Below are 25904 nucleotides of genomic sequence, written 5' to 3'. Positions count from 1 at the left end.
ACTACTTCCCAACCCATCAGAAGAGAGCTTCACCACTGGACTACTTCCCAGCCCATCAGAAGAGAGCTTCATCACTGGGCTATTTCACGCCACATCAGAAGAGAGCTTCACTACTGGGCTACTTCTCGCCACATCAGAAGAGAGCTTCACCACTGGACTACTTCCCAACCCATCAGAAGATAGCTTCACCACTGGACTACTTCCCAACCCATCAGAAGAGAGCTTCACCACTGGGTTACTTCCTGCCCCATCAGAAGAGAGCTTCACCACTGGACTACTTCCCAACACATCAGAAGAGAGCTTCACCACTGGGCTACTTCACGCCCCATCAGAAGAGAGCTTCACCACTGGACTACTTCACACCCATCAGAAGAGAGCTTCACCACTGGGCTACTTCCCAACCCATCAGAAGAGAGCTTCACCACTGGACTACTTCTCGACACATCAGAAGAGAGCTTCACCACTGGACTACTTCCCAACCCATCAGAAGAGAGCTTCACCACTGGACTACTTCCCAACCCATCAGAAGAGAGCTTCACCACTGGACTACTTCTCGACACATCAGAAGAGAGCTTCACCACTGGACTACTTCCCAACCCATCATGAGAGCTTCACCACTGGGCTACTTCCCAACCCATCAGAAGAGAGCTTCACCACTGGGCTACTTCCCAACCCATCAGAAGAGAGCTTCACCACTGGACTACTTCCCAACCCATCAGAAGAGAGCTTCACCACTGGACTACTTCCCAACCCATCAGAAGAGAGCTTCACCACTGGACTACTTCCCAACCCATCAGAAGAGAGCTTCACCACTGGACTACTTCCCAACCCATCAGAAGAGAGCTTCACCACTGGACTACTTCCCAACCCATCAGAAGAGAGCTTCACCACTGGACTACTTCCCAACCCATCAGAAGAGAGCTTCACCACTGGACTACTTCACAACACATCAGAAGAGAGCTTCACCACTGGACTACTTCCCAACCCATCAGAAGAGAGCTTCACCACTGGGCTACTTGACACCCATCAGAAGAGAGCTTCACCACTGGGCTACTTCTCAACACATCAGAAGAGAGCTTCACCACTGGACTACTTCCCAACCCATCAGAAGAGCGCTTCACCACTGGACTACTTCCCAACCCATCAGAAGAGAGCTTCACCACTGGACTACTTCCCAACCCATCAGAAGAGAGCTTCACCACTGGACTACTTCCCAACACATCAGAAGAGAGCTTCACCACTGGACTACTTCTCAACACATCAGAAGAGCACTTCACCACTGGACTACTTCTCAACACATCAGAAGAGAGCTTCACCACTGGACTACTTCCCAACCCATCAGAAGAGCGCTTCACCACTGGACTACTTCCCAACCCATCAGAAGAGAGCTTCACCACTGGGCTACTTCCCAACACATCAGAAGAGAGCTTCACCACTGGGCTACTTCTCAACACATCAGAAGAGAGCTTCACCACTGGACTACTTCTCAACACATCAGAAGAGAGCTTCACCACTGGACTACTTCCCAACCCATCAGAAGAGAGCTTCACCACTGGACTACTTCCTGCCCCATCAGAAGATAGCTTCACCACTGGACTACTTCCCAACCCATCAGAAGAGAGCTTCACCACTGGACTACTTCCCAACCCATCAGAAGAGAGCTTCACCACTGGATTACTTCCTGCCCCATCAGAAGAGAGCTTCACCACTGGACTACTTCCCAACCCATCAGAAGAGAGCTTCACCACTGGACTACTTTACGCCCCATCAGAAGAGGGCTTCACCACTGGGCTACTTCTCAACACATCATGAGAGCTTCACCACTGGGCTACTTCTCAACACATCAGAAGAGCACTTCACCACTGGACTACTTCTCAACACATCAGAAGAGAGCTTCACCACTGGGCTACTTCTCGCCACATCAGAAGAGCACTTCACCACTGGACTACTTCCCAACCCATCAGAAGAGAGCTTCACCACTGGACTACTTGCCAACCCATCAGAAGATAGCTTCACCACTGGGCTACTTCCTGCCCCATCAGAAGAGAGCTTCACCACTGGACTACTTCCTAACCCATCAGAAGAGAGCTTCACCACTGGACTACTTCCTGCCCCATCAGAAGAGAGCTTCACCACTGGACTACTTCCCAACCCATCAGAAGAGAGCTTCACCACTGGACTACTTCCCAACCCATCAGAAGAGAGCTTCACCACTGGGCTACTTCCCAACCCATCAGAAGAGAGCTTCACCACTGGGCTACTTCCTGCCCCATCAGAAGAGAGCTTCACCACTGGACTACTTCCTGCCCCATCAGAAGAGAGCTTCACCACTGGACTACTTCCCAACCCATCAGAAGAGAGCTTCACCACTGGACTACTTCCCAACCCATCAGAAGAGAGCTTCACCACTGGACTACTTCCTAACCCATCAGAAGAGAGCTTCACCACTGGGCTACTTCCTGCCCCATCAGAAGAGAGCTTCACCACTGGACTACTTCCCAACCCATCAGAAGAGAGCTTCACCACTGGACTACTTCCCAACCCATCAGAAGAGAGCTTCACCACTGGACTACTTCCCAACCCATCAGAAGAGAGCTTCACCACTGGACTACTTCCCAACCCATCAGAAGAGAGCTTCACCACTGGACTACTTCCCAACCCATCAGAAGAGAGCTTCACCACTGGACTACTTCCCAACCCATCAGAAGAGAGCTTCACCACTGGACTACTTCCCAACCCATCAGAAGAGAGCTTCACCACTGGACTACTTCCTAACCCATCAGAAGAGAGCTTCACCACTGGACTACTTCCCAACCCATCAGAAGAGAGCTTCACCACTGGGCTACTTCCTGCCCCATCAGAAGAGAGCTTCACCACTGGACTACTTCCTAACCCATCAGAAGAGAGCTTCACCACTGGACTACTTCCTAACCCATCAGAAGAGAGCTTCACCACTGGACTACTTCCTAACCCATCAGAAGAGAGCTTCACCACTGGGCTACTTCCTGCCCCATCAGAAGAGAGCTTCACCACTGGACTACTTCCCAACCCATCAGAAGAGAGCTTCACCACTGGACTACTTCCTAACCCATCAGAAGAGAGCTTCACCACTGGGCTACTTCCTGCCCCATCAGAAGAGAGCTTCACCACTGGACTACTTCCTAACCCATCAGAAGAGAGCTTCACCACTGGACTACTTCCCAGCCCATCAGAAGAGCTTCACCACTGGGCTACTTCTCGCCACATCAGAAGAGCGCTTCACCACTGGACTACTTCCCAGCCCATCAGAAGAGAGCTTCACCACTGGACTACTTCCCAACCCATCAGAAGAGCGCTTCACCACTGGACTACTTCCCAACCCATCAGAAGAGAGCTTCACCACTGGACTACTTCCTAACCCATCAGAAGAGAGCTTCACCACTGGGCTACTTCCTGCCCCATCAGAAGAGAGCTTCACCACTGGACTACTTCCCAACCCATCAGAAGAGAGCTTCACCACTGGACTACTTCCTAACCCATCAGAAGAGAGCTTCACCACTGGGCTACTTCCTGCCCCATCAGAAGAGAGCTTCACCACTGGACTACTTCCCAACCCATCAGAAGAGAGCTTCACCACTGGACTACTTCCTAACCCATCAGAAGAGCGCTTCATCACTGGGCTATTTCACGCCACATCAGAAGAGAGCTTCACTACTGGGCTACTTCTCGCCACATCAGAAGAGAGCTTCACCACTGGACTACTTCCCAACCCATCAGAAGATAGCTTCACCACTGGACTACTTCCCAACCCATCAGAAGAGAGCTTCACCACTGGACTACTTCCCAACCCATCAGAAGAGCGCTTCACCACTGGACTACTTCCCAACCCATCAGAAGAGAGCTTCACCACTGGACTACTTCCCAACCCATCAGAAGAGAGCTTCACCACTGGACTACTTCCCAACACATCAGAAGAGAGCTTCACCACTGGGCTACTTCTCAACACATCAGAAGAGCACTTCACCACTGGACTACTTCTCAACACATCAGAAGAGAGCTTCACCACTGGACTACTTCCCAACCCATCAGAAGAGCGCTTCACCACTGGACTACTTCCCAACCCATCAGAAGAGAGCTTCACCACTGGGCTACTTCCCAACACATCAGAAGAGAGCTTCACCACTGGGCTACTTCTCAACACATCAGAAGAGAGCTTCACCACTGGACTACTTCTCAACACATCAGAAGAGAGCTTCACCACTGGACTACTTCCCAACCCATCAGAAGAGAGCTTCACCACTGGACTACTTCCTGCCCCATCAGAAGATAGCTTCACCACTGGACTACTTCCCAACCCATCAGAAGAGAGCTTCACCACTGGACTACTTCCTGCCCCATCAGAAGAGAGCTTCACCACTGGACTACTTCCCAACCCATCAGAAGAGAGCTTCACCACTGGGCTACTTCCTGCCCCATCAGAAGAGAGCTTCACCACTGGGCTACTTCCTGCCCCATCAGAAGAGAGCTTCACCACTGGACTACTTCCCAACCCATCAGAAGAGAGCTTCACCACTGGGCTACTTCCTGCCCCATCAGAAGAGAGCTTCACCACTGGACTACTTCCCAACCCATCAGAAGAGAGCTTCACCACTGGACTACTTCCTGCCCCATCAGAAGAGAGCTTCACCACTGGACTACTTCCCAACCCATCAGAAGAGAGCTTCACCACTGGACTACTTCCCAACCCATCAGAAGAGAGCTTCACCACTGGATTACTTCCTGCCCCATCAGAAGAGAGCTTCACCACTGGACTACTTCCCAACCCATCAGAAGAGAGCTTCACCACTGGACTACTTTACGCCCCATCAGAAGAGGGCTTCACCACTGGGCTACTTCTCAACACATCATGAGAGCTTCACCACTGGGCTACTTCTCAACACATCAGAAGAGCACTTCACCACTGGACTACTTCTCAACACATCAGAAGAGAGCTTCACCACTGGGCTACTTCTCGCCACATCAGAAGAGCACTTCACCACTGGACTACTTCCCAACCCATCAGAAGAGAGCTTCATCACTGGGCTATTTCACGCCACATCAGAAGAGCACTTCACCACTGGACTACTTCCCAACCCATCAGAAGAAAGCTTCACCACTGGGCTACTTCCCAACCCATCAGAAGATAGCTTCACCACTGGACTACTTCCCAACCCATCAGAAGAGAGCTTCACCACTGGACTACTTCCCAACCCATCAGAAGAGAGCTTCACCACTGGACTACTTCCCAACCCATCAGAAGAGAGCTTCACCACTGGGCTACTTCCCAACCCATCAGAAGAGAGCTTCACCACTGGACTACTTCCCAGCCCATCAGAAGAGAGCTTCACCACTGGGCTATTTCACGCCACATCAGAAGAGAGCTTCACCACTGGGCTACACTTCTAAAGCATCACTAACAAGAGGAATATTAATATTTTTTCTTTATTGATCCCCTCTGTTAGCCAACAAGCTAGCAAGCAATCTGACGGGAATCATACTGGATAATGAGTGAATTATTGACAACCAAGCTGATTTTTATGTCATTTATTGATCTGTATGCAGTAGAAGAAGGTAAACATTTACAGTCATGCAGGTAAACATTTACAGTCATGCAGGTAAAATATAAACAGGTAAACATACAAGAAAAGTTAAAAGTGGGTTTCACTTAATGACACCACTAGAGCACATTAATTATCAGCTACTGGATGTGAAATATTAGATTATAATTGTGAAATGGTCATTAATTAATTAAGCCCCATCTGAAATGTATGGTAGCCAAAACAGCACTTAGAAGTAACTGTCCATGCCGACATGGTTTAAACCAGATATTGGGAATTGTTAAATATTCTGTATTTACAGGAAGGAAGGGAATGTTTTATTTAACAACGCACTCAACACATTTTATTCTGTATTTACGGGATGTTTACAGGAAGGAAGGAAGGAAGGGAATGTTTTATTTAACGACGCACTCAACACATTTTATTTACAGTTATATGGTGTCTGACATATGGTTAAGGACCATGCAGATATAGAGAGGAAATCCACTGTCACCACTTCACGGGCTACTCTTTTCGATTAGCAGCAAGGGATCTTTTATATGCACCAGCCCACAGACAGGATAACACATACCACGGCCTTTGATATACCAGTCGTGGTGCACTGGGTGGAACGAGAAATAGCCCAATGGGCCCACCGATGGGGATCGATCCCAGTCCGACCACGCATCAAGCGAGTGCTTTACCACTGGGCTACATCCCGCCCCCGGATATTTACAGAGATGGTGGTGCAGTGTGGGCGGGGCCACCAGGGCGGTTGTCCTGGGTGCAAAATTCTGGATTGGTGGAAAGGGATTCGGGGAGTGCTAACAGCCCACTGGTTAGGGGGTGCAATACTTGCCTTGCCCCCAGGCGCTGTCAACCCACGCTATGCCACTGGAATATATTACTTATGATAAGCAAACCACTAACAACTAACCAAAAACCTACTGTCCTGCATGCTCCCCCTTCCCCCCCACCCCACCTCCCCCATTTCAAGAAGCAATCTTAGTGCTAAGATCACCTTAAGAGCATATATAACTTATGCACTCAAGGTGATCTTAGGGCTAAGATTGCTTTACGGAACAGGCACTGGCATAGCCAGGATTATAGATTTGGGGGCAACCCACTATGGGGGGGGGGGTAGAGACCCACACTATGTGTGTGTGTGTGTGTGTGTGTGTGTGTGTGTGTGTGTGTGTGTGTGTGTGTGATTTTACAAAATTTAATACCTGTGATAAAAAAAAAAGATTAAAAAAAAGGTTCGATTTGGGGGGAATGGCCCCTATTGCCACCCTTGCTATACCACTGGTAACAGGGCCCTGGCGGTGCCCAGGATAGCATGCTTGCAGTAGAAAAATGAACTATAAAATGAATGAATGAATAAAAAACAATGCACGGTTTTATTGAACATGAAATGTTCATTACAGCTCAATGGCCACTACACCGATATATATTAAACAAATACTCTGCTGACAAATATCTGCAGTTAATGTCAAGACAGAACGAGTGAAGACCGTCCGGAATGCTTTGTCGACTGTTGCTGGTCACTGAACACACAGCGAAAGAAGAACAAACATTTAATGTACTACTTGGTAACGGCTGGATGCTTCTTACAAGACAAGCCTCGGTGAGTTGATCCGACAATAAACATGCGAGAATGACAGATTTATGAACATACATCAACTGAAGCTTGAACAGTGTCAACTACATGTATGTATGTATGTATGTATATGTATGTGGGCTACGGGTTTAATACTCCGTGACCAAGAGGTTTAAGTACAAGCTGGTCAGGACAGAAAAGAAATCTATGTGTGACTGTGGCTATGAACAAGATGCCCATGGGCCTAAACGGTGATCTGAGTAAATTGTTGACCCACACCTACCAGATACAACACCCATTTTTTTCTTCTTTTTTTTTTTGGAGAGTAGGGGTGGGGAGAGGGGAAGAAATTGGGGGCAGAATGACCAGATTCATGATTTTGTTTCTCCATGTGTCAAAGAAGCTTCCTACCAAGTTTAGTTGGAAATGGTCTAATAGTTGTGAAGAAAATAGAGTTTAAAGGCATACTGTCACAGATTTAAGAACCTTATTTCTCGAAAAATGGATTATAAATAAAAATTACATTAATTGTTGGAAACCAAATCTAGCTATCGCATCACCTTAACTGAACCATGATGGAGTGAAATCCATTTTCATCCCTCTCAGCAATTTTAGTTTTTGAATTATGGACCATTGCCATAATTCAATTATTTTTACAAAATGTCATTAATAAATGGAGTATGGTGGTTATGAAGACAGTTGAATAAAGTACATTTAGGGACAATTATTTTTGTTCGGGTAATACTTTGTTAGACCATTAAATAGGTCAGTGGTCTGTGACAATATGCCTTTAAATGCATTTCTCTACAACTAGTAAACTTCACCCAAGGGCAGGAATAGCCTAGTGGTAAAGTGCTCACCTGATGTGCAGTCAGTCTAGGGTCGATCCCTGTCAGAGGCCCAATGAGATCAAAGACAGAGGTGAACCCTAGATTGACCGTGCATCAAGCGTGTGTGTTACCCACTGGGCTACATCCCATGCGTACATGTATTAAAAGGAAAAATACCGGCCTCAGTGGCATCGTGGTTAGGCCATCGGTCTACAGGCTGGTAGGTACTGGGTTCGGATCCCAGTCCAGGCATGGGTTTTTAATCCAGATACCGACTCCAAACCCTGAGTGAGTGAGTGCTCCGCAAGGATCAATGGGTAGGTGTAAACCACTTGCACTGACCAGTGATCTATAACTGGTTCAACAAAGGCCATAGTTTGTGCTATCCTGCCTGTGGGAAGTGCAAATAAAAGATCCCTTGATATCTGTCATAAAAGAGTAGCCTATGTGGCGACAGCGGGTTTCCTCTCAAAATCTGTGTGGTCCTTAACCATATGTCCGACGCCATATAATCGTAAATAAAATGTGTTGAGTGCGTCGTTAAATAAAAAAATTCTTTCTAAAAGGAAAAATATGCCAGTCGCAGGAGAGAGATGAATCATAATGTATTTTTAATGGCAAAATTACCCACAGCTACAACAATTACATGACCCAGATTTGCCACAAGTCATCACTTTGATCCTGTTTGATTGCTTATCAGTCGGTGTCACATTTCAAACTGCCACAAATGATGGGTTATAACCAAACATTTGTGAACAGGAAATACCAGTGTTCCAGTGTGTTCTTTTTTCACGTGTACAGTCAAACCTGCTTATTTGGATCTAGCTCAACACAGGCGTAGGAAGGTGCCAAACAATTGAGTTCATATTAAAGACTTTATGTTCCAGTGTGTTATTTTTTCACGTGTACAGTCAAACCTGCTTATTTGGATCTAGCTCAACACAGGCGTAGGAAGGTGCCAAAAAGTGGGGGGCGCACACACATAGACACATATATATATAAATACATGTATAAATATATTTAAAAACATCACTGCTGCTACCTGCAAGCAAGCACCTCGGGCACTGACTAAGCTGAATACTACCTGTGTGGAAAGTAGGTCACAGTGACCTAGTTATGGTACTTGACAAACCACCATCCCAAGTTGTATTCAATGCAATGTTTGATCATCCAGTATGAATTGTTTAAAGTTTGTTTGTTTTTTGTTTAACGACACCACTAGAGCACAATGATTTATTAATCATCGGCTATTGGAAGTTAAACACGTGACAATTTTGACATATAGTCCCAGAGAGGAAACCCTCTACATTTTTCCATTAGAAGCAAGTGATCTTTTATATGCACCATCCCACAGACAGGATAGTACATACCACGGCCTGTGTTACACCAGTTGTGGAGCACGGCTGGAAGAAGAAATTGCCCAATGGGACCACCGACGGGGATCGATCCCACACCAACCGTGCATCGAGCAAATGCTGTATCACTGGGCTACGTCCAGTCCCATCAAGGAAGGAATTGTTTTATTTAACAATGCACTCAACACATTTTATTTACGGTTATATGGCATCAAACATATGGTTAAGGACCACACATATTTTGAAAGCGGAAACCTGCTGTCGCCACTTCATGCACTACTCTTTTCGATAAGCAGCAAGGGATCTTTTATATGCACCATGCCACAGATGGGATAGTACATACCACGGCCTTTGTTACACCAGTTGTGGAGCACTGGCTGGAATGAGAAATAGCCCAATGTGCCCACCGACAGGGATCGATCCCACACTGACCGCGCATCGAGCGAGTGCTGTACCACTGGGCTACGTCCCTTCCCTGATCCCAGCTTGAATTCACTCTGTAAGTACTGTTAGGGCTATAGGATAGTACATACCACGGCCTGTGTTACACCAGTTGTGGAGCACTGGCTGGAACGAGAAATAGCCCAATGGGCCCACCAACGAGAATCGATCCTAGATCGATCGCCCATCAAGCGAGCTCTGTACCACTGAGCTACATCCTGCCCCTCCAGGAACATCAAGGGTGTTATGTCATGATCAAACAAGAAGAAAGTGTTGATAATAAATCCACGGTGAATCTGTCGAGATATTTATCTCAAATAAATAATCCACACCAGCAATACGTTTTTGTCTTCAAAGCAACCTTGCGCCCAGCTATACACAATCCGGGGTAATCCAACCATGCCAGCCATCACTGTCGTACAAGTTGTGTGTAAAATAAATTTCGTACTACAGTGTAACTCCTCTAAACAGGGCTCAAAACTTGCCAAAAAATATGGTGGCCCAGCAAATTATGGTAAGAGAACAACGAGCAAGATTTCAATGTGCAATACAAATTAATAGTGGCTCATATGTTATAGCTCTAAAGAAGATCACCCACATAATATTATTTGGGTGACTAATGACATTATTGTTTTAATATTTAAGTCACCCAAACAGGACATTGGTCGCATTTGGCTACCTGGCCACAGGCCATTTCGAGCCCTGCTTAACTGGACACCCTAGGGTCCAAGAAACAAGTCAGGTTTTGAGGGAATGTTGATTTAGAGAGGGTCCTGTTTTGAGAGGTTTCGCTGTATTTAAATCTGACGTGTGATATGAATGAGGTGTTGGTGCTACTTCACAAAACATTAAAGATTAACAGTTTTCTGCATTTTTAAAGGCATATTATCACAGACCACTGACCTATTTAATGGCCTAACTAAGTATTACCTGAACAAAAATAATTTGATTTGTCCCTAAATATACTTTATTCATCCATCTTCATAACCACCATACTCCATTTATAAATGATATTTTGTAATAATAATTGAATTATGGCAATGGTCCATAATTCAAAAACTAAAATTGCTAAGAGGGTTGGCATGGATTTCACTCCATCATGTTTCAGTTAAGGTGCTGCGATAGCTAGATTTGGTTTCCAACAATTAATATAATTTTTATTTATTATCCATTTTTAGAGAAATAAGGTCCTTAAATCTGTAACAGTATACCTTTAAAGATGTTACTGACTGACAGACATTTTAACGATTGTAATTACATATCAAATATATTTTTCTGCATAAAATATTAGTGACTGTATATTAAACGTGTTTCTGATTGTTCTAATATTTGTACTAGGTTAAATTTCATTTTATTTCCTGAAATATTTTTTTTTTTCATACGTACGAAATTATTTGAAGACGAAATCCAGTTTGAGCTTCTTACAAATATTAAGATGACCAGAAACACACTGAATATACAGACACTGATATTCTAAACAAGAAAATATATTTAATATGTAAGTTTAATCGTAGAAGTATTTTATTAGTCGGAAACATCTTACAATGCAGCAAACTCAGGAATGTGCCTTTAAATGTTAACTAGAAGGGACCCCGATAGTAATTAAGTTCGTTGTAGCAGTAGTTCATTGTACACATCTGCATACGTTGGTTATTAATATATAGGGAAATAAAACGGGACTTTTATATGCAGCATCCCACAGACAAGATAACACATACCACGGCCTTTGTTACACTAATTATGGAGCACTGGCTGGAAAGAGAAATTTACCAACTGGCCCACCGATGGGATTGATCCTAGACTGACCGTGCATAATGCTGTAAATGAATGGATGAACTACAGATGGATGGGAAGATGGATAGACATATGGATGGATGGATGGATGGATGGAAAGATGGATAGATAGATGGATGGATGGATGGGAAGATGGATAGATAGACGGATGGATGGACAGATGGACTGAAGGACAGCTTGTTTGTTTGTTTGGTTTACAACACCAATAGAGCACACTGATTAATTAATCATCGGCTATTGGATGTCAAACATTTGGTAATTCTGACACATAGTCATCAGAGGAAACCCACTACATTTTTCCTAATGCAACAAGGGATCTTTTATATGCATTTTCCCACAGACAGGATAGCACATACCATGGTCTTTGATATACCAATCGTGGTGCACTGGCTGGAATGAGAAACGGCCCAATGTGCCCATCGATGGGGATCGATCCAAAGACCGACCGCACATCAGACGAGAGCTTTACCACTGGGCTATGTCTTGCCCCCTGGATGGAAAGATGGAAAGATGGATGGACGGACTGACGGACAGATGTTTTGTGATGAGAAAACAAAAGTGCATGTACTTACCCTTGCCTGGTTGCGGGTTCATCTTCAACAACCAGACAGGATGTAGGTCACATGGAATTATGGGTAATTGAGTTTATCCATTTCACAGAAAACCTGAAAAGATACCAAGCATTAAAATTAATGATGTTCAACATAATAGAAACTGTTCACTTCCATGAGGATTCTTGAAGGGTGCTTTTTACATACATTTACATAACTTAATTGTCAACATAAAATTTATAATCGACTTATTGTCAAAACTGTTAATTGTAATTATGTTTGACATCCAGATAAGGGACAGGCCACGAAAAAATCACATAAGTGTAATTTCTTTTCCTGTTTGTTTTTTTAATTACATTTTCACTCTTTTCATTTACATAATAACATAAAAAATAAAAGTAAAATAAAGTTTGTTTTATTTAATGAAGCCAACACAAAATATAATAATAGTGCATAGAAAGAAAATTTAGGTCGGCCCGCTTTTTATGTACATGTATAGTCTGTTTTTTAAGACCTGCATGATGGCATTTATTTGAAACATCTATTGGGCTTTGAGTTTGTTTTCAATGTATATACATATATGTATTAAATAGATATTAAGGAAAAATTAGAAAAATTAGAAAGATGTGTAAGGTCCACATAATCTTAGCTTTGCCTACAATTTGCATGATACTGTTTATATAACTGTAACAGAAGAATCAACATCCACTGAAGAGATTTGAACCACAGACTATCAGAACGATAGTCTAGCACTCTACCAACTGAGCTAATAGGGAAATGATCATGAGTTACTGCCAGTAGGAGCACAGAATACTAACACTACTACATACTCTCTCCCCCTTCCCCCCCTCTCCACTCCCCCCCCCCCACCCCTCAAGTGAAGTGATGTCCCGGAGCTGTGGGCCACGGTCAGTTCACCTGTTACGGGTCCCGAATGGGTTATAATTGTATTCTTATTCTTAACTCACCCAGTCCCTACATTGGCTCCAAATGTAACAGAAAAATCAACCTCCACTGAGGGGATTTGAACCACGGACTCTCAGTACAGGAGTCTAGCGCTCTACCAACTGAGTTAATAGGGAAATTCCCACTAGCTACTGCCAGTAGGAGCACTTCATACCAACACTATTACATAACCACACCACAGTGTTATTAAAGTTTAGTATCACCATATATACAACTGACACACAAGATTAGGTAGATATTATGTCAAAGCACCAACATAAAAACACCAACGTAAAAAGAGCAAAAAAAAAAAAGTCATCAATGAAAGCAGCCAAGCATATTTGACACTGTGCACTTGTGCGGAACTAAATTAACACATCCATTTAGTTTTTCACGTCATTAACTTTCTGTTGCACTGAACGTCAAAAAGGCTTTCAAACAAATCTACATAGAGATACCAGGCTGAAGGCTGAATTCATGTTCTCAAGTCTCAAATAGGTGAAGAACAACAATCAGGGTCAGCACCATATTCCAGGTAGATATGGGCGGTATATACCATACATGTATACCGTTCGGTATCAATATCATGTCAAGACGGATTTACCATACCAAACAAATTTCAAAATACCGAAATAACGATATATCTGACGAACAACGTAAAATAGCTGAAAAGAAGAAGAGAGACATGATGGCCTTGAGTATGGAATTTCATTTTATTTAGATGAAATTAGTTGGTGAGACTTAACTCAGGCATGCATTTAAAGCTGAGTGTACCGAAAATACCACTCGGTATCTGTATCAGTATTAACCTTTAGACTACTGGATTGATTTTTAACAAAAACCACGTTGAGTGGGTACAAGTTTATAATTTTTACTCACATATATATTCACTTAAATGTTTTATAAATACATGAAATAAAGTTCATATATGAATCGGTAATTATTATTTTCGGGTCTTTTTTGTAATTTTTTCGAAAAAGTTGCATTTACTTACGGGCATTTGTGGCCAGCTGTCCAGTATTTATGTCCATTATTCCCAATAACAGTGGTTTTCTGACCAGAATTTTTTTTTAAACCCGAACTACGATTCATATTGCAATATTTGGTAATTTTCGTTGTTGGTAAAACGATCAAATTTATTATTAAAATTAGCTGTCACAATCAGCTATCGATGCCTGAAAAATTTTATTTTTTTTTTTTTTTTTTTTATTATATTTCCGTTTCCGGTGAGTGTCGTGTGCAAAACGATGGGAAATATGAATTGGGGAATGCACTGTATACAGTGTACAGTATGTCGACTGACGTGACGTCGGGCGAGATATATCTCGCCTGCAGTACTCAGGAGGTTAATACTGAATACTGTACTGGTACCAAGGTAAGTCACCCCCAAAATACCGATACCGAACCTGAAATGTCAATACCACCCAGCTCTAACTCCAGGCTAATTTTATATTCACAAACAAAATTTAAAAAAAAAACTATTCAGTGATCCCAGCTTGAAAGAAAGAAAGAAAAAAAATATTTATTTAACGATGCACTCAACACATTTTATTTATCGTTATATGGCTTCAGACATATGGTTAATGACCACACAGATATTGAGAGAGGAAACCCGCTGTCGCCACTTCATAGGCTATTCTTTTCGATTAGCAGCAAGGGATCTTTTATATGCACCATCCCACAGACAGGGTGGTATATACCATGGCCTTTGTTACACCAGTTGTGGAATACTGGCTGGAACGAAAAACAGCCCAATGTGCCCACCGACGGGGATCGATCTCACACCGACCGCTCATCGAGCGAACGCTGTACCACTGGGCTACGTCCCGTCCCTGATCCCAGCTTGAATTCACTCTGTAAGTACTGTTAGGGCTATAGGATAGTACATACCATGGCCTTTGTTACACCAGTTGTAGGATACTGGCTGGAACGAAATGCATTATTTTTATTCCTAAAATATGATATTGACGATACTGAAATACACGAGGGTAATAATCTCTTTATCATATAAGCTCAAGCTTAATACAACATGTTTTCGTAAACTGTACAGGCAACTTTAATTCCAGTCCACTATTACTAGATATTCAAATGACGTAAGAATATGTGGCGCAGTGTATTTTTGAATGGAAATGATGTCAAACTCGAATGACGTAATTTTGGATGTCCTTACATCAAAATAAAGTTATGCCTAACATTTTTTGTTTTCTGAACGCTGGACAGCTTTCAGTATCAAATTGCCATTGAAATGTTTCTATTTGATGACTATGAATGCATACGTCAATCATGGAGTGTCACCCAAGTACGTTTGCTTAAATGTCAATAAACCTAGTGCTGAGATCTCAACTAATTTACATCTAATTTGCAAAGTTATCAAATTCTTAAAGTATGTGATCTGAAAAATATCACATACTTTGATTGCACTGAAAATGTAAGATACTATATGATAAATATATATATTTATACACAACAGCACATACAGATACACACAATGACCTTTTGACATCTATTTTCATGTCTATACCACAAAGCTAGTTCACTGTTATTTAATTAAAATACACAGGATAGCACATACCATGGCTTTATGCCACACCAATATCCATGCCTGTACAAAGCTGGTACTTCAAAGCCAATTAAGTTATTTACTTAATATATAAAGAAAACAGTACATACCATGGCTTTATGTCACACCAATATCCATGCCTGTATCTGTACTTCAAAATCAATCAAGTTATTTATGTAATAAATACAGAACAGCATACACCATGACTTTATGTCACACCAATATCCATGCATGTACCGATACTTCAAAATCAATTAAGTTATTTAATTAATATATACAGAACAGCACATACCATGGCTTTATACTACACCAATATCAATGCCTGTACCAATACTTCAAAATCAATTATTTAATTAACATATACAGAACAGCACATACCATGGCTTTATACTACACCAATATCAATGCCTGTACCGATACTTCAAAATCAAGTTATTTAATTAATATATACAGAACAGCACATACCATGGCTTTATACTACACCAATATCAATGCCTGTACTGATACTTCAAAATCAATTAAGTTATTTAATTAATATATACAGAACAGCACATACCATGGCTTAATACTACATCAATATCCATACCTGTACCCGTACTTCAATGGTAAGTAAGTTACCACTTACAAGTACCCACTTGTACTTTGTCCCATGCCCATACCTCATAGCTAATTGACCATCATGAAACAATTACACGGAAATGTCTTTAAACGCCATCACGTCTTGCTGCATGCAGTCATCAAAACACAGTAACTATCCGTTTCAGGGCTGTTTGTGTTGCGCTCGGCAACCCACCGACCACGCAAACAACACACACAATATGTGGTGTTATTACGAGCTTACTTTATGACCTGCACCCGTAGAAAGGTAAACTCCAGCTGAGATGTCCCTTCAGAAAGCCTTCAGAAAGGTGATAATCAATTTATGGAATCCCTCGTCAATGGAATGTACCTGTTGCTTTTTTTCCCCAAGCACAATCGCACCTGACATAGCTTGATAAGGGTATTTATGAAGAAAGCTTTCAGTTGCTTAGACATTTTTTTTTGAAAAAGCCAGTGATGCAGACATGAGTAGCATGGTTGAATACATGTTGATATACCATGGCCAACAGTTTTCAAATCGATGTGTAGTGGTGCAAAGATGAGTACCAAAGAAAGAAATGTTTTATTTAACGACGCACTCAACACATTTTATTTACGGTTATATGGCGTCAGACATATTGTTACGGACCACACAGATTTTGAGAGGAAACCCGCTGTCGCCACTACATGGGCTACTCTTTCCGATTAGGGATCTTTTAGTTGCGCTTCCAACAGGCAGGATAGCACAAACCATGGCCTTTGTTGAACCAGTTATGGATCACTGGTCGGTGCAAGTGGTTTACACCCATTGAGCCTTGTGGAGCACTCACTCAGGGTTTGGAGTCGGTATCTGGATTAAAAATCCCATGCCGCGACTGGGATCCGAACCCAGTACCTACCAGCCTGTAGACCGATGGCCTAACCACGACGCCACCGAGGCCGATAGATGAGTACCAATACTACCATACACCTAGGGCCCAATTCACCAACTCCTGCGACTTTGCCATCTTACATGGGCGGGGCGTAGCCCAGTGGTAAAGCACTCGCTCAATGCACGGTCAGACTGGGATCGATCCCCGTCGGTGGGCCCACTGGGCTATTTCTCGTTCCAGCCAGTGCACCACGACTGGTATATCAAAGGTCGTGGTATGTACTACCCTGTCTGTAGGATGGTGCATATAAATTATCCCTTGCTGCTAATTGAAAAGAATAGCCCATGAAGTGGCGACAGCAGGTTTCCTCTCTCAATCCGTGTGGTCCTTAACCATATGTCCAAACAAAAATATGCACTTGAATATATTTAGAAGGGACAGGTCCCCTGAACCACCCCCCCCCCCCCCCCCCCCCCCCCCCCCCCCCCAACCCCACCTCCTGGATCTGCCTCTGTCCAAGGCCGATGAGGACTAAGAAATATAAAAAGCATGTTTTATTATAGCCACTATTTTCCATGTTTAATGGCGGTTCCAGGGTCTGGCCTACTGCACTTTGTGGTTAATAATTCACAGGAGGAAATAATCCCTTAGCTCCCACAACAGCAGTTCTCTTCCTGCTACATGTATTAATACAAACAGTTCTTTTCTTTCACAACTGATGCAAAAAAAGGAATATTCGTTTACAGTGACCATCCCAAGTTTCGAAACACTACCACATAATTTTCACCTATTATAGCGGTTTTTAATCATTGAAATAAAACATTATATCCAAAGTATCTCTGGTCATCCTAGTGTTTCTAGATGGTGCATATAAAAGATCCCTTGCTGCTAATTGAAAAGAGTAAGTAGCCCAAGAAGTGGCAATAGCTGGTTTTCTTTCTCAATATCTGTGTGGTCCTTAACCATATGTCCGATGCCATATAACCATAAATAAAATGTGTTGAGTGCGTCGTTAAATAAAACATTTTCTTCCTAGTGTTTCTAATGCCATAAAATAAAATAAAATTAATGTCATCCTAGTGTTTCTCATGCCATAAAATGCTATTTTTTTAATGTCATTTTAGTGTTTCTAATGCCATAAAATGCTATTTTTTCAGTCATTCTAGTGTTTCTAATGCCATAAAATGCTATTTTTTCAGTCATTCTAGTGTTTCTAATGCCATAAAATGCTATTTTTTCAGTCATTCTAGTGTTTCTAATGCTATAAAAAAAATAAAAATTAATGTCATCCCAGTCTTTCTAATACCATAAAATGCTATTTTTTAAATGTCATCCCAGTCTTTCTAATGCTACAACTATTGGGTGTCTAACAGGATTATTTCAATGTTTGGTTAATAGAGTCAGCAGATTTTAAAACTACAGCTATTGGATGTCTTAACACAGGATTATTTCAATGTTTGGTGAATAGAGTCAGCAGATTTTAAAACTACAGCTATTGGGTGTCTAACACAGGATTATTTCAACGTTTGGTGAATAGAGTCAGCACATTTTAAAACTACAGCTATTGGGTGTCTAACACAGGATTATTTCAACATTTGGTGAATAGAGTCAGCACATTTTAAAACTACAGCTATTGGGTGTCTAACACAGGATTATTTCAACATTTGGTGAATAGAGTCAGCACATTTTAAAACTACAGCTATTGGGTGTCTAACACAGGATTATTTCAACATTTGGTGAATAGAGTCAGCACATTTTAAAACTACAGCTATTGGGTGTCTAACACAGGATTATTTCAACATTTGGTGAATAGAGTCAGCACATTTTAAAATTACAGCTATTGGGTGTCTAACACAGGATTATTTCAATGTTTGGTGAATAGAGTCAGCACATTTTAAAACTACAGCTATTGGGTGTCTAACACAAGATTATTTCAACGTTTGGTGAATAGAGTCAGCACATTTTAAAACCACAGCTATTGGGTGTCTAACACAGGATTATTTCAACGTTTGGTGAATAGAGTCAGCAGATTTTAAAACTACAGCTATTGGGTGTCTAACACAGGATTATTTCAACATTTGGTGAATAGAGTCAGCACATTTTAAAACTACAGCTATTGGGTGTCTAACACAGGATTATTTCAACGTTTGGTCAGTAGTGCAAATCCACACCTAATATAAATGCAACAATAATTTTATTACTTTCCTGCATACTTGAATAGTTTTCTGATATCCGTACCCATGTACTGCTTTATAAACATTTCAAATATGGACCCATTATGATTTGACAGACATGGATTAGATTAGAGGTGGGACATATCTAGTCCACTGGTAAAGCACTCGTCTAATCTGTGATTGGTGGACCAATTGGGCTCTTTTTAGTTCCAGTCAGAGCACCACGACTGATATATCCAAGGCTGTGGTATGTGCTATCCTGTCTGTGGGTTGGTGGATGAAAAAGATCCTTTACTACTAATGGGAAAAAACATGACAGGTTTCTTCTATAAGACTATATGTCAGATTTACCAAATGTTTGTCATTCAATAGCCGATTATTGATAAATCAGTGTGCTCTAGTGATGTCTTAAACATAACAAATTATCATTTAGACTAACTTGTTATCATCAATAAAAAAAACCCGGCCTCGGTGGCGTCGTGGTTAGGCCATCGGTCTAGAGGCTGGCAGGTACTGGGTTCGGATCCCAGTTGAGGCATGGGATTTTTAATTCAGATACCGACTCCAAACCCTGAGTGAGTGCTCCGCAAGGCTCAGTGGGTAGGTGTAAACCACTTGCACCGACCAGTGATCCATAACTGGTTCAACAAAGGCCATGGTTTGTGCTATCCTGCCTGTGGGAAGCGCAAATAAAAGATCCCTTGCTGCCTGTCGTAAAAGAGTAGCCTATGTGGCGACAGCAGGTTTCCTCTCCAAATCTGTGTGGTCTGACGCCATATAACCGTAAATAAAATGTGTTGAGTGTGTCGTTAAATAAAACATTTCTTTCAATTAAAAAAGTAAAACCATAAAATATTCTTTAAATAGTTAAGTTTCTTTTTTCTTCTACAAAAGTATATATCTAACAGGTATATATATATATATACATGTATAGTCTAAGCATTATGCATTACAATATTCCTTCAAAGTACTTTTCCCAGGTAACATAACAAATACAAAGTTGAAAGTCAGACACTGCACCTTTTTCCCACACCTGTACACACACAGAAGACGAGATAACTTCCATAGGTATACAGGTACATGGATACAGTCAAACCTGTTTAAACTGACACGTACCTGTTATAAATCAAGCATGGATCTAGGATTTCGTAACAGAGGAGGAAGTAACATTAATGTAACGTTGTTTGGTGATGACAAGATTCCTCATCTCATTCAATGAAAAATGTAATTACTTAACCAAAGATAGAGGGGTCCAAGTTAGGCTCCTAATAATTGAACCCGTCCTAAATCCACCTTAGATTAGAACATTCATTTGTGCACATGCTTCACGATTCATCTTGGTTATCATAACTCAATAAAATTACTTTAAAAAATAGAAGAAAAAAGTTTGTGTTGTTTAATGACACCTCTAGAGCATATTGATTTATTAATCATCGGCTACTGAATGTCAAATATTTTGTAATTTTGATATACAGTTTTAGAGGGGAAACCCGCTAATTTATCCATTAGGTTAGGTCATAGGGTTTTACGTGTACATTCAGAACATGCTGTTGTAGTACAGGCCTGTCATGGGCACAGGTGTAGGCTTCGGCCAGATTCAGCCGGCTCCTCTACCCAGAACATGAATTTTTCCATTAATTAGTAAAAAAGGTATCTTTTATATGCACCATTCCACAGACAGGACAGTACATACCACGGCCATTGATACACCAGTCGTGGTGCACTGTCTTAGGTCATAAATGTTCAGTAAAAATTGGTCATAAATGTTCAGTAAAATATTGGTCATAAATGTTCAGTAAAATATAGGTCATAAATGTTCAGTAAAATATCGCTCATAAATGTTATACTATATTTTTTACCATAATTAAAGAAAAAAAGCTGAAAATATCACCCTCAACCCTTAATTAATTTTGTTGAGTATATAGAAGTTCAAGACTTTATCTAGAGGTGACCGTTTGGCTGGTGCCACAAATAACCATATATTAAAAATGTGCTGAACATATATTCTCTTCCTTTCTTTGCTTTCTCTTGGTAAACAGATAAATTAACCACGTTAGAGACCAAATAGCTGTTGTGTCTGTATTAGAATGATGTCAAAGTGATCTCAGCATGCAGCATGCTATCACGTTCACAACAATTAAATTGATGGTGCGCAACCATGCTAAGGGTTGAAATATTCCTCTTCTTAAAAGAGACTATATGTCATAACAGTGGATCTCTCCTTCCCTTCTACCCTCTGTTTCCCTCCCTCTCTTTTTCTACCTCCCTCAATCCATTTTCATTCCTCTCCATGTTTTAATTCCTCCCTCCCCCTATCTCTTTTTCTCTTCCCTTCCTTCCTCTTTTTCTCTTCCCTCACTTCCTCTTTTTTTCTCTTCCCCTGTCATATCTCTCTCTCTCTGTGTCTCTCTCTCTCCCCCCTCCCATATCTCTTTCTCCCCCCTCCCATATCTCTTTCTCCCCCCACCTCTCTCTCCCACCTATCTCTCTGTCTCTCTCTCCCTATGGCTCTCTTTCTCTCTCTGTTTTTATCTCTCCCACAACCTCTATCCATCTGGCTCTCTCTCTGTCTCTCCCTTCTACCCTCTGTAAGTAAGTATCTCTCTCTCTCTCTCTCTCTCTCTCTCTCTCTCTCCCTCTCTCTGTGTCTCTCTCTCTCCCCCCTCCCATATCTCTTTCTCCCCCCCCACCTCTCTCTCCCACCTATCTCTCTGTCTCTCTCTCCCTATGGCTCTCTTTCTCTCTGTTTTTATCTCTCCCACAACCTCTATCCATCTGGCTCTCTCTCTCTCTCTCTGTCTCTCCCTTCTACCCTCTGTAAGTATATATCTCTCTCTCTCTCTCTCTCTATCTCTCGCTCTGCTGTCTTTTTAACGTTGGTCAGACTGTACATTTACACCTCAGACAGAAGCCACAATCACACACAGCAATGAGACATGTACTTGTCAGCCAGTGACGGAGACACCACGACCTCCAACACTTTATTATGAGTAGCACATACAGGAAATTAATGACAGGGAGATGTGAGATAAATGTGGTATGACACTTCTACAGTTGATATTGGGTTCAGCTGTCAACGGTGACCTAGAAACTGGTAGTAACACAAATCTAAACAGATCTGCAGATAATGTAGTCACAAGAACGTGCACGCATATGCCAGTAGACCGTACTAAGAACCAAACAGAACCGAGTACAATAGATCACAACCTGATGAATAGCACACAGAAATGGCATATATATTTATAGCTATAATTTTACATCTGAATATAGTTTATGACATAACTAATGGCCCATATGCTGTTATACCTAGCATAGCTATTAATATATACTTCTGTAGTATATTATAGTAAATGTCATAACAATTAACACATGTATGCTGTTATGTTATGAAAAATGAGGAAGTAAAGCGTTCATGAAAATAGCTCCACGAGTCTCGATTATACAGGCAAATTAACTCTATTTAATGAATCCTCACTTTAGAGTGCTTTCAACTTAATCTACTATTTAATAAGTGTTTTAACATGACTACTAAATTAACTTCTATTTTATATTTTTAAAGGTTAACTAGATAACAATGTTAATACCAGACCAAAAAAAAAAGAAAAGGTTTTGGCAAGTTGTAATCAAATATCTGGAGATCACATTGTGCATGTTTTCATTTCCAATAACGGCTATTTCAATGTTATAAAAATACCATTGAAAATCCTGCATTAAAATAGCTTTTTTGCTTAAAGAAAAAATTAGCAAGAGTTATAAATAAATATTACAACTCTCTTGAATACTGACATACATGTAGTTCATATGACTAGTGACATAATTTGTATATACCGGCCTCGGTGGCGGCGTGGTTAGGCCATCGGTCTACAGTCTGGTAGGTACTGGGTTCGGATCCCAGTCGAGGCATGGGATTTTTAATCCAGATACCGACTCCAAACCCTGAGTGAGTGCTCCGCAAGGCTCAATGGGTAGGTGTAAACCACTTGCACCGACCAGTGATCCATAACTGGTTCAACAAAGGCCATGGTTTGTGCTATCCTGCCTGTGGGAAGGGCAAATAAAAGATCCCTTGCTGCTAATCGGAAAGAGTAGCCCATGTAGTGGCGACAGCGGGTTTCCTCTCAAAATCTGCATGGTCCTTAATCATATGTCTGACGCCATATAACCGTAAATAAAATGTGTTGAGTGCATCGTTAAATAAAACATTTCTTTCTTTCTTTTTAATTTGTCTAATTTTCTCCATCTGCTTTATATTCTATAGTGTATATACTGAAAGCATTAAAATGACATCATGTATTTGGTGTCCTTATTTTTGGGATAACATTTGGCATGTTTAGCATAGGTACATGTATTTTATAAGACGCTTTGCAGGGCTAACGTGTTATCAAAAGTAGGAACAGCACATTTTACTATTTATTGGGAATACAAAGCATTCAGTAAAATACTAGTAGATTTAAACGATTCAGTAAAATACTAGTAGATTTAAACGATTCAGTAACATACTAGTAGATTTAAAACCATTCAGTAAAATACTAGTAGATTTAAAACCATTCAGTAACATACTAGTAGATTTAAACCATTCAGTTTGCTGCAATTTTTAAGATGTTTTTGACTAACAGAGACTTTTTAACGATTGTAATTTCTTAAAATAATTTTTTGAAGACAAAATTCTGCTTGACCAGAAACACATTGAATATACAGACACTGATATTCTAAACAAGAAAATATATTTAATATGTAAGTTTAATCGTAGAAATATTTTATTAGTCGGAAACATCTTACAATGCAGCAAACTCAGGAATGCCCCTTTAAAGAAAACAAATATTAACATAAATAAACCCATTGTTCTACATGCTACATTAATTCATTTCAACTTATTTTTGTTCTTGTATCCAATTACGGTTCAAGCACGTTGTCCTGGGCACACACCTCAGCTATCTGAGCTTTAATAAATCAATGTGCTCTAGTGGTGTTGTTAAAGAAAATAAACTTTTAACTTCTCAGACTCCTATACTTTCAAAGATAAACTCCTTTAAGTGACAGATCCTAATTTCAACCTGTTGAAAGTGGACACTAAGTAAAAGTGGACACTAAGTAGCAGTTACTACGTTTGGTTACTCTACAAACCTGCAGTACAATGAAAAGGACCAAGAATCTTTAATGTTGAAACATGGAAATACATTAAAAACAGTGCTCGTCTCCATAACTGTTACTTCTCAGAGGTATGTATGTTTTCAGAATTATTGAAAATGCATTTGCGTGGTATTACAAACAACAGGATCACTGGAAACATTCAGATGTATAGAAATGGATATTCCGAGCAATGACATATGGATAAGGACCACACAGATATTGAAAGAGGAAATCCGCTGTCGCCACTTCATGGGCTACTCTTTTCGATTAGCAGCAAAATATCTTTTATATGCACCATCCCACAGATAAGATAGTACATACCATGGTCTTTGTTACACCAGTTGTGGAGTACTGGCTGGAATGAGAAATAGCCCAATTAGTCCACCGGTGGGGATCGATCCTAGACTGACCGGGCATCAAGCAAACGCTTTAACACTGGGCTATGTCCCACCCCCTAGTGTCTAAAAACTAGGGTCTGTCACTTTAAACTAGTGACGTCACAACAATGTCGTAACAATCACTGTTATGACATATGTTGTACAGATAATATCAAATAACATGATATTTACATAACCATTTATTATAAACCTTGAAAAGATTAAATAGAGGTTTCGTCATGAGTATTTTTTAATCTATCATGAGTAGTTTTTGATAATATAGAAACTATCAAGTGAGTCTATATTAATTAAATGGCATTTGTCAAAGTTAAATAGTGTTCTTGTTTCACATTAGTAAACGATGTTATAAAACATGGAGATGAAATTGCACCTTTTAACACCGGTATTTTTGAGTGCCAATCCTTATGTCACATGCTATTGTGTTTACAGATATAACATGTATTCTTTAAGGTGTGCCATTGTACGATATACACTTCTTATACTCTGTTCCCCTTTTTAACCTACTCTTTTAGTTGACATATTGCATAAGTTCTTTTATTTATTTATATTAGGTGGAAACGTAAAGGAATATTTGTTAAATGACACCTCAGCATATTAAAAACCCCACAAATATTTAGCTGACAAATTGAGAGAGAGAGAGAGAGAGAGAGAGAGAGAGAGATAGAGAGAGAGAGAGAGAGAGAGAGAGAGAGAGAGAGAGAGAGAGAGAGAGAGAGAGAGAGAGAGAGAGAGACAGAGACAGAGACAGAGACAGAGAAAGACGGAGAGAGACAGACAGAGAGAGACAGACAGAGAGAGACAGAGAGAGAGAGTTAAAGAGAGAGGGAGGGAAGGATAAAAGAATGAGAGAGACATAGCCAGTCGGACAGACAGAGACAGACAGACAAAAGGGAGGAAACCTGCTGCTGTTATTTACGCTACTCTTGCTAATAAGTAACATGTGATCTTTTATATGCATTTTCCCAGACAGGACAGTGCATACCACAGCCTTTATGTACCAGTCATGAGACATTGGTTGGATGTTGCATACTTAAAAATATGACTTGCAGTCAGCCAATACAGAAATATTTCATCATTAATGTCACATCAGTGGGCCCATTGGGCTATTTCTCGTTCCAGC

At 41.1% G+C, this 25904-nt stretch overlaps 1 protein-coding gene across 2 annotated transcripts in view; it reads right to left on the bottom strand.

The window, feature by feature from the left end:
* Window positions 1-25904, bottom strand: part of LOC121387435 (mitogen-activated protein kinase kinase kinase 2-like) — a 133546-nt gene that overhangs the window by 82465 nt on the left and 25177 nt on the right. For both annotated transcript variants that reach the window (XM_041518547.1, XM_041518548.1), the window contains exon 2: window positions 12148-12240. In XM_041518547.1, coding sequence (XP_041374481.1) covers window positions 12148-12169 — 22 coding nt within the window. In that variant the 5' untranslated portion in view covers window positions 12170-12240. The remainder of the gene's footprint in view (window positions 1-12147; window positions 12241-25904) is intronic.

The sequence above is a fragment of the Gigantopelta aegis genome, chromosome 13 (genome assembly GCF_016097555.1).
Source record: "Gigantopelta aegis isolate Gae_Host chromosome 13, Gae_host_genome, whole genome shotgun sequence".
Lineage (NCBI taxonomy): Eukaryota > Metazoa > Mollusca > Gastropoda > Neomphalida > Peltospiridae > Gigantopelta > Gigantopelta aegis.
This window is presented reverse-complemented; position numbering and strand designations above follow the sequence as displayed.